This window comes from Dasypus novemcinctus, chromosome 10 (genome assembly GCF_030445035.2).
Source record: "Dasypus novemcinctus isolate mDasNov1 chromosome 10, mDasNov1.1.hap2, whole genome shotgun sequence".
NCBI lineage: Eukaryota > Metazoa > Chordata > Mammalia > Cingulata > Dasypodidae > Dasypus > Dasypus novemcinctus.
This window is the reverse complement of record NC_080682.1, coordinates 88,986,182-89,001,231: the sequence shown is the minus strand read 5'-3', so window position 1 is coordinate 89,001,231 and position 15,050 is coordinate 88,986,182. Positions and strand designations below refer to the sequence as shown.

At 38.1% G+C, this 15,050-nt stretch overlaps 1 protein-coding gene across 1 annotated transcript; it reads left to right on the top strand.

Moving 5' to 3' along the window:
• The first annotated feature begins 9,970 nt into the window (after positions 1-9,970).
• Positions 9,971-11,499, top strand: RBMXL2 (RBMX like 2). Its single transcript, XM_058305808.2, has one exon. It carries the CDS (start codon positions 10,061-10,063, stop codon positions 11,252-11,254), a length of 1,194 nt encoding a protein of 397 aa, XP_058161791.1. The 5' UTR covers positions 9,971-10,060; the 3' UTR covers positions 11,255-11,499.
• Positions 11,500-15,050: the final 3,551 nt, after the last annotated feature.

Below are 15,050 nucleotides of genomic sequence, written 5' to 3'. Positions count from 1 at the left end.
ATCTACTCTGTGACACACACTAATCAGAATGCCAAATGCCTCTGCTTCAGTAAACAGTGCCTCAAGCAGGAGGGGCTTCTGAGGGCTGTAGAGACATCTAGATACTATAGGCAGGGCAGACAACCCAGGAAATTGGGACCCTATCAGTGAGTCTTACCTTGGAATATATGATAGCCTATTCCCCCAATGTATCAGAGTTAGACTCATTTATAATTTTCCTATGTGTGGCTCTCAAGCCCCTTTTATTTGAACATATAATTAGCACTATGCCTGTTAAATATGTGTCCCAGAGACTTAAATCTTCCAGTTGTTCATATGCCAGGTAAGCCCTGAATCTCAGCAGAGTTGCAGCTAAACCATACCTATTCTCCAGTTCATCAGACTTGCCCAGGCAACTAACAGGAGGATGATAACAGACAATACCTATCCTAAAAAACAGAGTATCTACAACTGCAAGCAAGACATTTCCATCCATCTGCCCCATGGGATCTAAATCCCCTCTCAATCAGAAACAGAGTGGACATCACCGTCCCCAAATTCTCAAGACTGAGGAATAAACAAACATAAGGGGGGTGGGGTGCAGGGAATGCAACTATGGACCAAAGCACACTTATTATTAGTCTATTAATGGAAGAATGTATAACATTGATATAAAGATAGTGGGCACCAGAGGTTCTGAGGGGAGGGAGAGGGAAGAATAGGCATAACATGGGGCATTTTTGGGACACTGGAATTGTTCTGCATGACATTATAATGATGGACACAGGTCATTACATATTTTGTCAAAACCTATAAAATTGTGCAGAGCAAAGGGTAAACCATGATGTAAACTATAGACCATGCTTAGTAGCAATGCTTCAATATGTGTTCATCAATTACCACACTAAAGAAAGATGTTGTTAATGGAGAAAAGTGTGGAACGGGGAGAAAAGTGTGGAAGGGTATGGGGTATATGGGAATCACCTATATTTTCTATGTAACATCTATGTAACCTAAAGCTTTCTTTTAAAAAAATAATGTCAAATGTCAAAGATAAAGAGAGAATTCTGAAAACAGCAAGAGAAAAGCAATTCATCACATACAAGAGGTTCCCCAAAATATTAAGTGGTGATATCAAAAACCATAGAGGCAAGACAGCAGCGGTATGATATAGTTAAGGTTCTGAACAAAATAAACTGCCAGCACAACATTCATTTTTTGGCAACACTGTCCTTTAAAAATGAGGGAAAGTTTAAAATATTCACAGATAAATAGAAACTGAGAGAATTCATTAAAAAGAGACCCACCCTACAAGAATTATTAAGGGAGTTCTGCAGGTTGAAAGGATAAGACAGAAGAGGATGGTCTGGAGTAGTTTGAATAAATGAAGATCATCAGGAAGGATAATTAAAAGGGTTACTGTAGTATAATAGTACTGTATCCCCAATATATCACTCGGCTCTTTAATTCTTATAAGAGTCAGAATACAATTGAACAAGAATGGCATATTTCTTGATAATGGACACGCAAAATACAAAATGGTAAGGTGAGACAAAAACAACATAAAGGAGGAAACGAAAGGATACAGGAGCAGAGAACATGTATGCTCTAGAAGCTAAGGTGATATCTTTTCAAATTAGTAGGTTAGAGATGTAGGATGTGTAATATAAACCCCAGGTTAACCACAAAGAAACAATTTTAAAAATATACAGAAGCAAAAATGAAAAACGGATCAGTCATATATCACAAAAGATCAACTATATGGAAAAGGAAATTGCAATAAGGGAAAAGAGAGACAAAAACGAAAGATATGACATATATAAATCAAAGGACAAAAGGGCTGAAATTAGTACTCTCCTTACAGTAATAACATTGAATGTTAATGGATTAACTCCCCAAATAGCACAGTTGGGCAGAATGGATAGAAAAGAATGATCCAACTATATGCTGTTTACAGGAGACTCACCTTAAACTCAAAGATACAAATATGTTGAAAGTGAAAGGTTAGAAAAAAATATTCCATCAAATAGTAACCAAAAAAAGGGCTAGGATAGCTATAGTAATATCAGACAAAATAGAATTAAAGTCAAAAGCTATTATAAGAGACAAAAAGGACACTATGTATGAATAAAAGGGTCAATCCACCAAGAAGAAATGACAATCATAAATATTTATATACTTAACAGTGGTGCCCAAAATACACAAGGCAACTGACAAAAGTACAGGTAGAAACTACAATAATAGTTGGAGACTTCAAAACATCACTTTCTTCGATAGATAGACTCTCTAAATGGAAGATCAATAAGGAAACAGTTAAATTCAAAAATATGATAAATGAACTAGACCTAACAGATATATACAGAACCCACAAACAGCAAGATACACATTCTTCTCAATTGTACTTGGATCACTCTCTAGGACAGACCACATTCTGGATCACAAAACAAGAACACAGTATACTAAAACTTGTGGGATGCAGTGAAGGCAGTGCTGAGGGGGAAATATGAAACCCTAAAGTCTTATGTTAAAAAAGAGGAAAGAGCTAAAATCAAAGACCTAACTGCACACCTGGAGGAACTAGAAAAAGAACAACAAACTAACCAAGAAACAAGCACAGGGAAAGAAATAACAAAGATTAGAACAGAAATAATTGAAGTTGAGAATAAAAGACAATAGAATTTTTTTAAAAAAACAAAAGCTGGTTCTTTGAAAAGATCCATAAAATAAACTAACCCTTAGCTACACTGACAAAGAAAAAAAAGGAAGAAGATGCAAATAAAATCAGAAATGAGACAGTGAACATTACCACTGACCCCACAGAAATAAAAAGGATCATAAGAGGATACTGTGAACAACTGTATGCCAACAAAACAAGACAACCTAGATGAATAGCACAAATTCCTAGAAACACATGAACAACCTACATTGACTCTAGAAGAAACTAAAGACCTCAACAGACCAATTACAAGAGATTGAATCAGTCGTCAAAAACCTCCCAGCAAAGAAAGGTCTATGATCAGATGGCTTCAGAGTTGAATTCTACAAATCATTCCAAGAAGAATTAATGCCTATCCTGCTCAAACTCTTCCAAAAAACTGAAGAGGTGGGAACACTACCCAACTCATTAGGTAGGCCAACATCACCCTAAAAGAAAAGCTTGATAGAGGTATTACAGGAAAAGAAAATTACAGGCCACTTTTTCTTATGAATATAGATGGAAAAGTCTTCAAAAAAATACTTACAAATAAAGTCCGACAGCACATGAAAATAAGTATACATCATGATCAACTAGTTTTTATCCCAAGTAAGCAAGGGTGGTTCAACATAAGAAAATCAATGAATGTAATACATCATATCAACAAAATGGGCAAAAACCATATGATCGTCTCAATTGATGCAGAAAAGGCATCTGACACAATTTAGCATCCTTTCTTGGTAAAAAAAAAAAAAAAAGAAAAGTAGTAAAATGGTTTTTTGTGTCTCTTGTGCCATTTTTATTTTATTCTCCGCCCCCCACCCAGAAAAGAAGGAAATCTTCCCCAACATGACAAAGAAACTATATGAAAAACCTACAGCCAATACCATACTCAATGGTGAAAGACTGAAAGCTTTCCTCTAAATTCAGGAATAAGACAAGGATGCCCACTGTCACCACTGTTATTCAACATTGGACTGGAAGTTTTTAGACAAGAAAAAGAAATAAAAGGCATCAAAGTTGGAAAGGTAGAATTAAAACATTCCCCATTTGCAGCTGATGAGATCCTATATGCAGAAAATCTTGAAAAATGCGTAACACAGCTACTAGGGCTAATATTTGAATTCAGCAAAATGGTGGAGTACAAGATCAACATGCTTTCCATACATAAGCAATGAACAATCAGAAGAAGAAATTAAGAAAAAAATTCCATTCACATAGCAACTAAAGAAATCAGATATCTAGGAATAAATTTAACTAAGAATGTAAAGGACCCGTACACAGAAAACTATAAAACATAGCTAAAACTAATCATAGAAGACCTAAATAAATGGAAGTAAAATCATATTCATGGATTGGAAGAACTAAATTTCATTAACATGTCAAGTCTACCCAAAATGATTTACCAATTCAATACAAAATCAAAATTCCAACAGCCTATTTTGCAGAAATGGAAAACCCAATTATCAAATTTATTTGGAAGAGTAAGGGGTCCTAAATATCCCAAAAAAATCTTCGAAAATAAGAACAAGTTGTAGGACTCACACTTACTGACTTTAAAGCATAGTACAAAGCTATAATGGTGAACATGGTCTTGGCACAAGGATAGAGATATCAACCAATAGAATAGAATTGAGAATTCAGAAATAATATTCTCACACCTATGGCCAATTGATTTTTTTAAAAGGAGATACCAGGGATTGAACCCAGGATCTCATACATGGGAAGCAAGCACTCAAACCACTGAGCTACACTCATTCCCCTGGCCAACTAAATTTTGACAAGACTGCCAAATCACTCTATTGGAAAAGAATAAACTCTTCAACAGATGGTGGTGGGAGAACTGCAAATCCATATGCAAAAGAATGAAAGAGGATGCCTACCTCATATACAAAAACTAACTCAAAATGGATCAAAGACCTATATATAAGAGCCAGGACTACAGAGGTATTACACAATGGCTTCTTAGACACTATACACAAAGCATAAGCAAGAAAAGAAAAAGATAAATGTGACCTCCTCAAAACTACAAAGTTTTGTGCATCAAAGAACTTTATCAAGAAGGTAAAAAGACAACCTACTCAGTGGGAGGTAATACTTGGAATCCACATCTCCAATAAAGGTTTAACATCCAGAATATATTAAGAAATCTTAGAACTCAACAATAAAAAGACAACCTAATTAAAAAATAGGCAAAAGACTTGAATAGACATTTCATCAAAGAACATATATACAAATGATTAAAAAGCAGATGAAAAGATGTTCAACATCACTAGCTATTAGGGAAATGCATCAAAACCACAATGCTATATAATTTCACACCCACTAGAATGGCTATTAAAAAATAGAAAATTGCAAGTGTTGAAGAGGAATGTAGAGAAGAAAACTCATTCATTGCTAGTGGGAATGTAAAATGGCACAGCTGCTGTGGAAGAAAATTTGGCAGTTTCTTAGGAAGCTAAATATATAATTATCAAATGACCCAGCAATCCTGCTAGTGGGTAGAACTGAAAGGTGGAACTCAAACAGCTACTTTCACACACATAGCAGCAATATTTACAATTGACAAAAGATGGAAGCAACCCAAATGTCTATTAACCAATGAATGGATGAAAAAATGTGATATATACATATGATAGAATATTATTCAGCTGTAAGAAGGAATGAGGTCCTGACGCATGAAACCACATGGGTGAAACTTGAGGACATTAAGCTGAATGAATAAGCCAGGTACAAAAGGACAAATATTATATGATCACACTAATATGAACTAATTATAATAAACTCATAGAGTTAGAATCTAAAATATAGGTTACCAGGGTATTGTCTCAGGTAGAGAATGGGGAGTTGATGCTTAATTTGTACAGAATTTTTATTTAGATTGATTAAAATTTGGAAATGGATGGTGGTGATTGAGTACATTATTGTGAGTGTAATTTACCACACTGAATTATTGTTGTGAATATAGTTGAAAGGGGTCGTTTTAGGTCATGTATGTTAGTAGAATGAAAGAAGATAAAACATGGGGCTGTATAACACAGTGAATCTTATTGTGAATTATGGACTGAGGATAATAGTACAAGTATTAAGAATGTTCTTTCATTAATTATAACAAATTTATGACACTAATGAGGTGGTAATAGAGTACTATAAGGGGGAAATACACCTAATTTAAATGAGGGGAAAAAAACCGTTATTTGTAGGTGGGAATTCCATTAAATTTTTAAGAGGAATTCTTACATAAAAATGATCATTGGATGAATCTTCTGCAAAGAATTTATTTCTTTCAGGGATCAAACAGATGTCTCTCAAAAATGAAGGTCTAAAAGGCTCTTCATCCATCCATATGGTAACGACATAAATTTTCTTTTCTTCGTTCTCTAAAGTCATCACAGAAATTCTATTATATAACAAGGGAAAAGGTGATAATGACAGAAGCAAAACTTTTAATCAGGGACTGACAGACCAACAAGGCTATGGTGATGTTATTTCTACCAATAGAAATCTGATAATGTATACCTTACATGGAAACACAGGCTCAGTAAATGTATACAACTTCCCCATCAGATAATATTTATGGGATCTTCCAGGTATATCTCTCAATCCCAGTCCTTCACAATGATTAGTCTACTGAACTCACAATGCAATATCAAGCTGAGCACCTGGAGAAGAAGCACAGTATCTTGGTACTGTAATGTGCCTCTTGTCCAGCCTTATCCTTTCCTTGATAAAGACTATCCAGGCCCTATTTTCATCCTGCACCAAACTCAAAGCTGCCTGGACCAGCAAATCAAAGTTTTAGAAATTTTTTTCCTCGCACTGAGTTAAAACTGTCTCCTGGTAACATGTCTCTACTGATCTTTATCCTCTATCTATTTCACCAAGAATCGATTTGAGCATATTTGGGCCAGTTACTTTGCTATATGCTGCAAATACAAAAGGGAACAAGATAAATGCCAACTTTTCCCTCAGTATTCTCTTTTCAAATTTGGGAAGAGAGCCATCACATCCCTAAATTTACTCTGTTCTAGTAAATTTATTGGTTCTAGGGACCAGATAATTTTTCACAGCTCTTTCTCCCTTGACATGGCTTTCAGGACTTTCTTCTATCTGACTGCTTTCTTTTAGAGACCTTTTGGTTTGTCAGTGACACAAAGCAGACCACTCTGATTGGATATAACGCTTCGTATATTGGTTGACCAACATAAAGAACTGTGGGATTGCAGCTATTCTGGATGTGAGCAGGTAACTTTTACCAAAGCAAGCAGAGATTCCACTTACTATACGAATTTATCAGTCTCAACAACTTGTCGGGGCATGATGCTGATGTGGCTGCCATGTTCCAGGAATGATAATAACCCTAAAGAGCAGAAACCTGTAAATCTTTGGCATGTGTTGCTCTGCCAACCTGTGATCCCCTCTTCATACTCATGTTTGTTTTTACATTTTATCTTTGCTAAATTGTAGCTTTTGGGATTTGTTCCAGAATATTATACTGTCAAAATATATTTTTGCATTCACGCACTGTAATCCAATGTATTGACTATCCTCTCTGATATTTAGCACCTATAAAAAATAAACAGACATGTCTTCTAATTCTTAAAAAAAGCATTAATTTTTAAAATTAATTACATCTATTCTTTAAAGAACTTCCAAATTAGTAAAGGAAAAAGAAAGGAATAAAGACAACTTGATTGATACCAGAGTAGGCAAGTAAGGTGGAAAAAAAGGAGAGACGAGAATGGCATGGTTAATAGAAAGCGCACAACAATCTGGAAGAAATAAATCTGAATGATTCTGAGAATATAGAATATCAGACAAAATACAGTTAAGGCAAAAAAACTTTATTATGAATAAAGAGGACTACTAGATAAAAGGTACTCACAGGAATATAATTCATTAGGGATATAATTCTCAATTTTTATATATCTAACAATATAGATTTAAATCACATGAAACAAAAAACTGACACAAAAACAAAGACACATGGAAAAATCCACAATTATTGTGGGAAATTTTAACACAGCCCTCAGTGACTGTTAATTGTATCAGATAAAATAAATAAATAAATTAGGATATAAAAGATTAAGCATCACAACATAAGGAAAGAATTTTACTCCCAACATTTAAAGCATACATTTTCTTCTCAAACACAATTGGAACATTAAAAAAACAAAACAAAACAAAACAAAACACCATAGTAAGTATCAACAAAAACAAAAGATGGGTATCATACAGAGCATGTTTAAAATATAATCAATAATGTCCATATGTTTGAAAATTTAAAAACACATTTCCATATAATTCATGTGCCAAAGAAATGGGACAATATTAGGAACTGAATACTGAAAACATCATGTGTCATAGCTCAGTTCATGCTGTTAAACCAATACTTAAAAAGTTTTAGCCTTAACTATAAAAATTAGAAGAAATCTGTTTTAAAACTCTTAGTGAGCTAAATGTCCTACCTAAGAAATTAGAGGGGAAAAAACAATGCAAAGCACAAATCCAAAGAATGAAGAAATAAAACAGAGACACAGCAGCAAAGCAAACAGAGGTGCAGCAAAGCTAAAAGCTGGTTCTTTGACAAGACCAGTAAGATAAAAACTTCTAGCAAGACAGATCACACACACAAAAAATGAGATAAAGCAAAGCAGGGCATATTTAAAGATACAACAGAAATTGTCAAAATCATAAGAGAATTCTATGAACAACTTTATGCCAATAAATTGGAAAATTTAAGCAAAATGATAACTTCTTATTAGAAAAAGGTATCTTACAAAAAATGAGCCAAGAAATAAAAAACTGAATAGATTCAAAATTAAAAGAGATTGCATCAGTAATAAAATATACTCAAAAACCAGACCAGATGGGGCTTTCAGGCAAGTTCTTTAAATCTTTTAAAAACTAAAAATTAATCCCTGTGATATATGAACTATTCCAAAGACGACAAAGAAAACAAGACCAAAACCCTCCGTGGCTTAGTATGAGAAAGAAAATCATAGGCCAATAACCTTTATGATTAGAAATGTAAAATTCTAAATTATTAGCAAACAAAATTAATATATTTTAAAATGAATACATCCCAAACAAGTTTACTTACCTTAAGAATACAATAGATTTAATAATAAAATCTATTAGTGCAATTCATCACATGAGCTGAAGAAAACACATTTAACTTTAACTTCCATTCATACTAAAAACTCTTAAAACTTTAAAGTCAAATAAAGCATTAAAAGGTCAACTTTCACTACCTCGTCAGCATTCTACAGCTAGTGCATTAAGTCATATGTAACACATACTTGCACATATATCTCTACACACATATAGACTTCATATGATTGCTTAGTCATCAACTTTTTACCCTATCAACTCTTGAAATTTTATCGCTTTCTGAAGGAAACCGAAAACGATAAATATAGTAAAGAAATGGCTGATATTACAATTTCAAGCAAAGATGAATTTACTCTTCGCACTTATTTCCATTCAGAGACAAATCTGTAAAGAACAAATTTGAATTACATAATTTTGAAAGAACCCAAAAAGTTTCGCTTTGCTGAGGTTGCGCCAAAGAAAGAGCGGAAGAGGGGGGCTCTTTGGTTTGTCGTGTGCAGGCGCTACTTTGACAAGTATTCAAGTAGTCTTCTGTTTTGTCTTTATTTCTCCCTATGCTGAACACAACATAGCTATGAGCACTTTTTGAAGGTTGAAAGCTTGAAGAAAATTGTGCAGAAGGAAGATTGTATCTTCTATAGAACGACTCCCTCTCCTTCCCTATTCACAACCACGCCCCCTCCCATCAAGTGTTCTTTCCCCTTTCGCGAGCGTAAGAAATCCTAATTTTAGTACATTTTACGTTAAAACTGCATTTTTTTAAACTTTCCGGTTGTTACTTATTTCATTTTTTCAATTAATAAAATTGTATTGTCAGAAAATGGTTTGGGTAACTTGGGTTGGAATGCATCCTAATGCTTCCCATGGAGTTTAAAAGATTTTTTTCCCTACCGAACGGCTTTTCACTTAACGGCAGCGCTTTCAAGAATGAATTAAACAGGTAAGCGAGGAACAGGTTTATAGTCGAAGATAAAAGACTAGAAAGAAAACGGCAAAACCGCCTAACATCCTAGACGGCGTGACAGCGCCCCAGAGACAACCAACCAATCACAACTAGTCAGAGCCGGTCAGGCGGCGGGAAGAGGACCCAGGAGGCACAAGGCGCGGCGTTCCGCCTGCGCAGCAGGGGCCGCAGCCGCGACTGCGTTTCCGGGGACTCGACAACGACGCGCCGCCCGACCGGTAGGAGCCGCCCTCAGCGACTGGGCTCGGCGGCCGCGACGGGCGCGTCCTCTTCGCCTCCCTTCACGACTTACCGCACGACCCGCCGACATGGTTGAAGCAGACCGCCCAGGGAAGCTTTTCATCGGTGGGCTCAACCTCGAAACCGACGAGAAAGCCCTCGAGGCCGCGTTTGGCAAGTATGGCCGCATCATCGAGGTGCTCCTGATGAAAGACCGAGAAACCTCCAAGTCGAGGGGCTTCGCGTTCGTCACCTTCGAAAGCCCCGCAGACGCCAAGGCCGCCGCCAGAGACATGAACGGCAAGTCCCTGGATGGTAAGGCCATCAAGGTGGCCCAGGCCACCAAACCGGCGTTTGATAGCAGCCGGCGGGGCCCGCCGCCGCCGCCCCGCAGCCGGGGCCGTCCGAGGGGCCTGCGCGGGGTCCGGGGCGGCGGCGGCGGCGGCGGCCCCCGGCGGCCCCCTTCCCGGGGCGGACCGGCAGACGACGGCGGCTACGCGGGGGATTTCGACCTGCGGCCGTCCCGGGGCCCGATGCCCCTGAAGCGAGGGCCGCCGCCGCCGCCGCGCAGGGCGGGGCCACCTCCCAAGAGGGCCGCGCCGTCGGGCCCGGCTCGCAGCGGAGGCGGTGGAATGCGCGGGCGGGCCCCGGCCGCGCGGGGGCGAGACGGCTATGTGGCCCCGCCGCGCCGGGAGCCGCCGCCCCCGCGCCGGGATCCCTACCTGGGCCCCCGGGAGGAGGGCTACTCGCCCAGAGACGGCTACTCGAGCCGAGACTACCCGAGCGCCCGCGACCCCAGGGACTTTGCTCCGTCGCCCAGAGAATATACCTACCGCGACTACGGCCACTCCAGTGCCCGGGACGACTGTCCATCGAGAGGCTACGGGGATCGAGACGGCTACGGCGGCCGCGACCGCGACTACGCTGACCATCCGAGCGGAGGCTACCGAGACCCCTTCGACAGCTACGGGGACCCGCGCAGCGCCGCCCCCGCGCGGGGGCCGCCGCCATCTTACGGCGGGGGCGGCCGCTACGAAGAGTACCGGGGCTGCTCGCCCGACGCCTACGGCGGCGGCCGCGACAGTTATGCCAGCGGCCGAAGCGACCGCTACTCCAGGGGCCGCGACCGGGTAGGCAGACCGGATCGCGGGCTTCCCCCGTCCATGGAGAGGGGGTGCCCTCCCCCACGTGATTCCTACAGCCGGTCAGGCCGAAGGGTACCCAGGGGCGGAGGCCGCCTAGGAAGCCGCTCGGAGAGAGGGGGAGGCCGGAGCAGATACTGAGCACTGAAAGACTTGGGACCAAAATCCATTTTGAAAGAAATTAACGAAAAGAAGAACCAGTTCTATCCTAAGTACCCAAGGACTAGTGCAAAGAAGAGTTGTTTGTGCCTTTTAAGAATTTCCTGTTAAGTTCCTCTCCGTAATTTTTATGCTTTTGGGAGGAAAAAGTTAAAACTCGTTTAATTGCGTTTTGGAATTGTTAACGTTTCTTTCAACAAGCTCATGTTAAAAGTATAAGACTTGAACCTGCGTACTAGTGTTGTTATATTTCCACGTAGAAATTCTCTTAAAGGCTTCTTACCTTCTAAATTTTCCTGATAAATGAGACAAGCAATTCTAAGATCTTTCACAAACATCTACCCACCTAATATGGAAAGATGGATCATTTTGGCCATTCAAAACAACTAGTTATTTTGGGGGAGAGTGGGAAGGATTGGTGTATGCTACTCTTAAGATTTCAGGGTGTCTTCTTTCAAACTGAGTAACAATATTAAAAAATAACCAAAAACAAAAACAACCAAAACCACTTAGAGCAGATGTGTATGTAAGGAAATTTATGTTCACTGTAGTAAATCTAAAAAAGCAAATGGATAATGCTGGTCCTATTTTGCAATTCTGCCAATTCTTTGGGAATCTGCAGAATATCCTGTCCCCTCTCTCCCAATAATACCTTTCATATATGTTGAAAAAGATGGAATACTAAATTAAACATTGGGCCAACCGTCCACAAAGCTACAAAAAATTTAAAAAACAATCAGTTGATAGCATTCATTTTCACCATCAACAAATTACTAAGAAAAAAGTAGGAAATATATCAATGATGGATTTTGGGACCATGATGACTTCCATTTTAACAAAAAGCTCCTTGTCCTTGACTTGAGCCAGGTACTGGCTCCTGTGAAAAGAATTGGGCTTCTTCCCCTAGGTGTGGAAGAATCAAATGTGAGCAGCACCAGAGGTCAGAGAATTCCTGAAAGAGCTTGGTATTGCAACACCCGAGGATCTCAACCTGGTATGAGGGGGCTGGGTCTTCCTGTACTCAAAAAGACAAGGAAATGGGTTGAGTGTTCCACACTCTTGAGTTGGGGAGAAGGGCTAGAGCAGAGAAAATCAGAGGCTTCTTCCAAGGTGCCTCAGGAAAGATATAATGGTCTCTTTTCACCTGCAGCTCAGGGCAAGAAAGACCTTTTCATTCAGCACCTGTGGAAATACCCCACAAGTGTTCACTCTTAACTCTCAGACTTCTAATTATTTGAGAGAAAAGTAACTACAGCCAGGGGACTCTAGCAACCAGAGAAAGAAGGATCAGGCGAAAGTATCAGGACTCATGTTCAGTGTAATATAATTGCTGAAGGAAATATGAACACCTAAACTACAACAAAAAAGATCTGAATTCAGCACACACACAACTTTTTAGAAACATAATTTTCCAACAAAATAAATTAGGTGAACTAAAAGAAAGGGCATAGTAGTGGCCCAGAAGAACAAGTTCCAGAAATAGCTCAATAAAACATCAGGAATTAACCTAGTGAAAATGTAAGACCTTTATGGAAAAAAAAAATGTTAATCTTTACTGAAGGACATAGAAGAACTAAATAAATGGAGACTCGTATCATGCTCATGGTTGGGAAGGCTTTATTATAACTATTCTCAACCTCACCAATCATTTGGAAAATGAGTACAACTTCAAATGAAGTTTCCTCAGAGCTCCCCTCCCCTCTTTACCAGTAGTTTGTGTTAATCGGCGATGGAATACTAAGTAAAGGATTTGGCCAAGCAACCACACACATAAAAAAAATAGCATTCATTTGACCACCAACAATGATTAAGAAACAGGTAGAAAAGACACTAATGGGAGATTTAGCTTATCCTAAAACCCACACAGTATTGTGGAATAAAGAGCAAGAAAAGAAAAGCAACTTTTTTTTTTTTTGAGGTACTGGGGCCAGAGATCGAACCCTGGACCTCTATGTGGGAAGCTGGCACTCAGCCACTGAGCTATACTGGCTCCCTTAACAGCAATTTTGAAAAACAAATTAGGAAGACTTACTCCACCAAGATCTATTATAACATTGTAGTAACTTAAACTGTGTGATATTCAAGAGACAAGGACAGACAGATCAATAGAAAAAAATAATGAGCCCAGAAACAGGCCCACTTGTATATGAAAGCATATGACAGAGGTAGCTTTAAAAGTTATTGGTGAAAGGATGGACTTTTTAAAAATACTTATCTTTTTGCAAAAAGAAAATGATATCCCTACCTCACAGCATACACAAAAATACATTCTAGATGATTTGAAGACATAAATGTGAAGAGAAAAAATTTAAACACTTAGAAGAATATGAAGAGACATTTACAACACTGGGGTAGAAATTTTCTTTTTACAACATAAAAAGCACAAACCTAGAAGGAAAGTACTGATAAAATTTTCTACATTATTAACTGTTCTTTGTGTTAAAACAGTGAAATGTCAAACTAGATTGGAAGACTATATTGAAATACCTTCCAAAGAAATGCCTAGAAATTAATTTTAAAAAACATCAAAAAAAAAAAAAAGGGGGGGGGGCAAAAGAACTGATACCTTTCTGGTAGATGTATCAATTCATACAGTCAAATTGGAAATAATTGTGGCAATGCCTAGTAAAACTGAAGGGTACATACCTTATGATCCAGAAATTCCATTTCAAGGAAAGAACCTAGAGAAAGTTTTCACATGCACACAAGGAAATATGCACCAGATTGGTCATTACTGCACTCTGAATGTCAAAAAAAAAAAAACCTACCTGGAATGGAGCATCTAAAGTTTTGCATATAAGGAATTTCTATGTAGAAGCTAACAGGAATCTTCCAGATCCACGTGTATCAACATGGGTAAATATCAAAATGTTTGTGGAAAAAGGTTAATTGCATAACAGTAGGTATGGTTAAAATATGATTCGATGGATACACAAAATATCAGGATAATATGTATCCAGAACAGGAAAGGAAGAAGTTTGGGGAGACAGCTTTAGCTGAATCTGTAATATTTTATTTATTTAAAGGAAACAGATTTAGCAAAAATGACAAAATATTAACATCTGTTAAATTTCTGTGGTGCACATCTTTATTCTTTTAATTAGGTTCAGAATATTTCTTAAGATAAATTTAATATGGAAAATAAAGCCTAGCACAGAATCTAGCATATAATGGCTACTCAAAAAATGTTAACTATTATTGTTTTGAAACTCAGCTCTAACTTCCTTTTTTTTTAACTAATAGACTGGTTTAGCTTGACAATGATTCTCTCTCCAGGCTTTGTTCTGTCATCAATATGGGTGGTGCCTTATACTATTTGATGCAGCTCACAGATCCTTCCTATCCTAAACTGCTCAAACCTAGCTTTCCATAACCTCAAGGGTAGGACCTGCACATCTGGGAACCAAGTTAGGAAAATCTCTTTGTCATTCCTTTTGGAGAATAGTAGCAATGGGGAAGTTTATCCTATTAGCAGAAAAGCTATTTCTGAAGAGAAATTTCCTTATATTGAAGCAATTAATAACTTTTTTAAAAAGTTAAAGAGGTTTGGATTTGCCATGTACATATATAATACAAAAGCCCATATTTCTGTTTTGGAAATTAATGTATTAAAGTTATCTTTGTAGGAATATATACAAGAGATCTAGTCTATAATAGCTTTCATAATGATGAGATAGCGTATCAGATGTTTCGAAGGACTCACACTCTCAGTAAAATATAAGGAGTGTGCATCACATAACCAAAGCTTTATATTCTTTATCTTGAGCTTTTCTCAGCC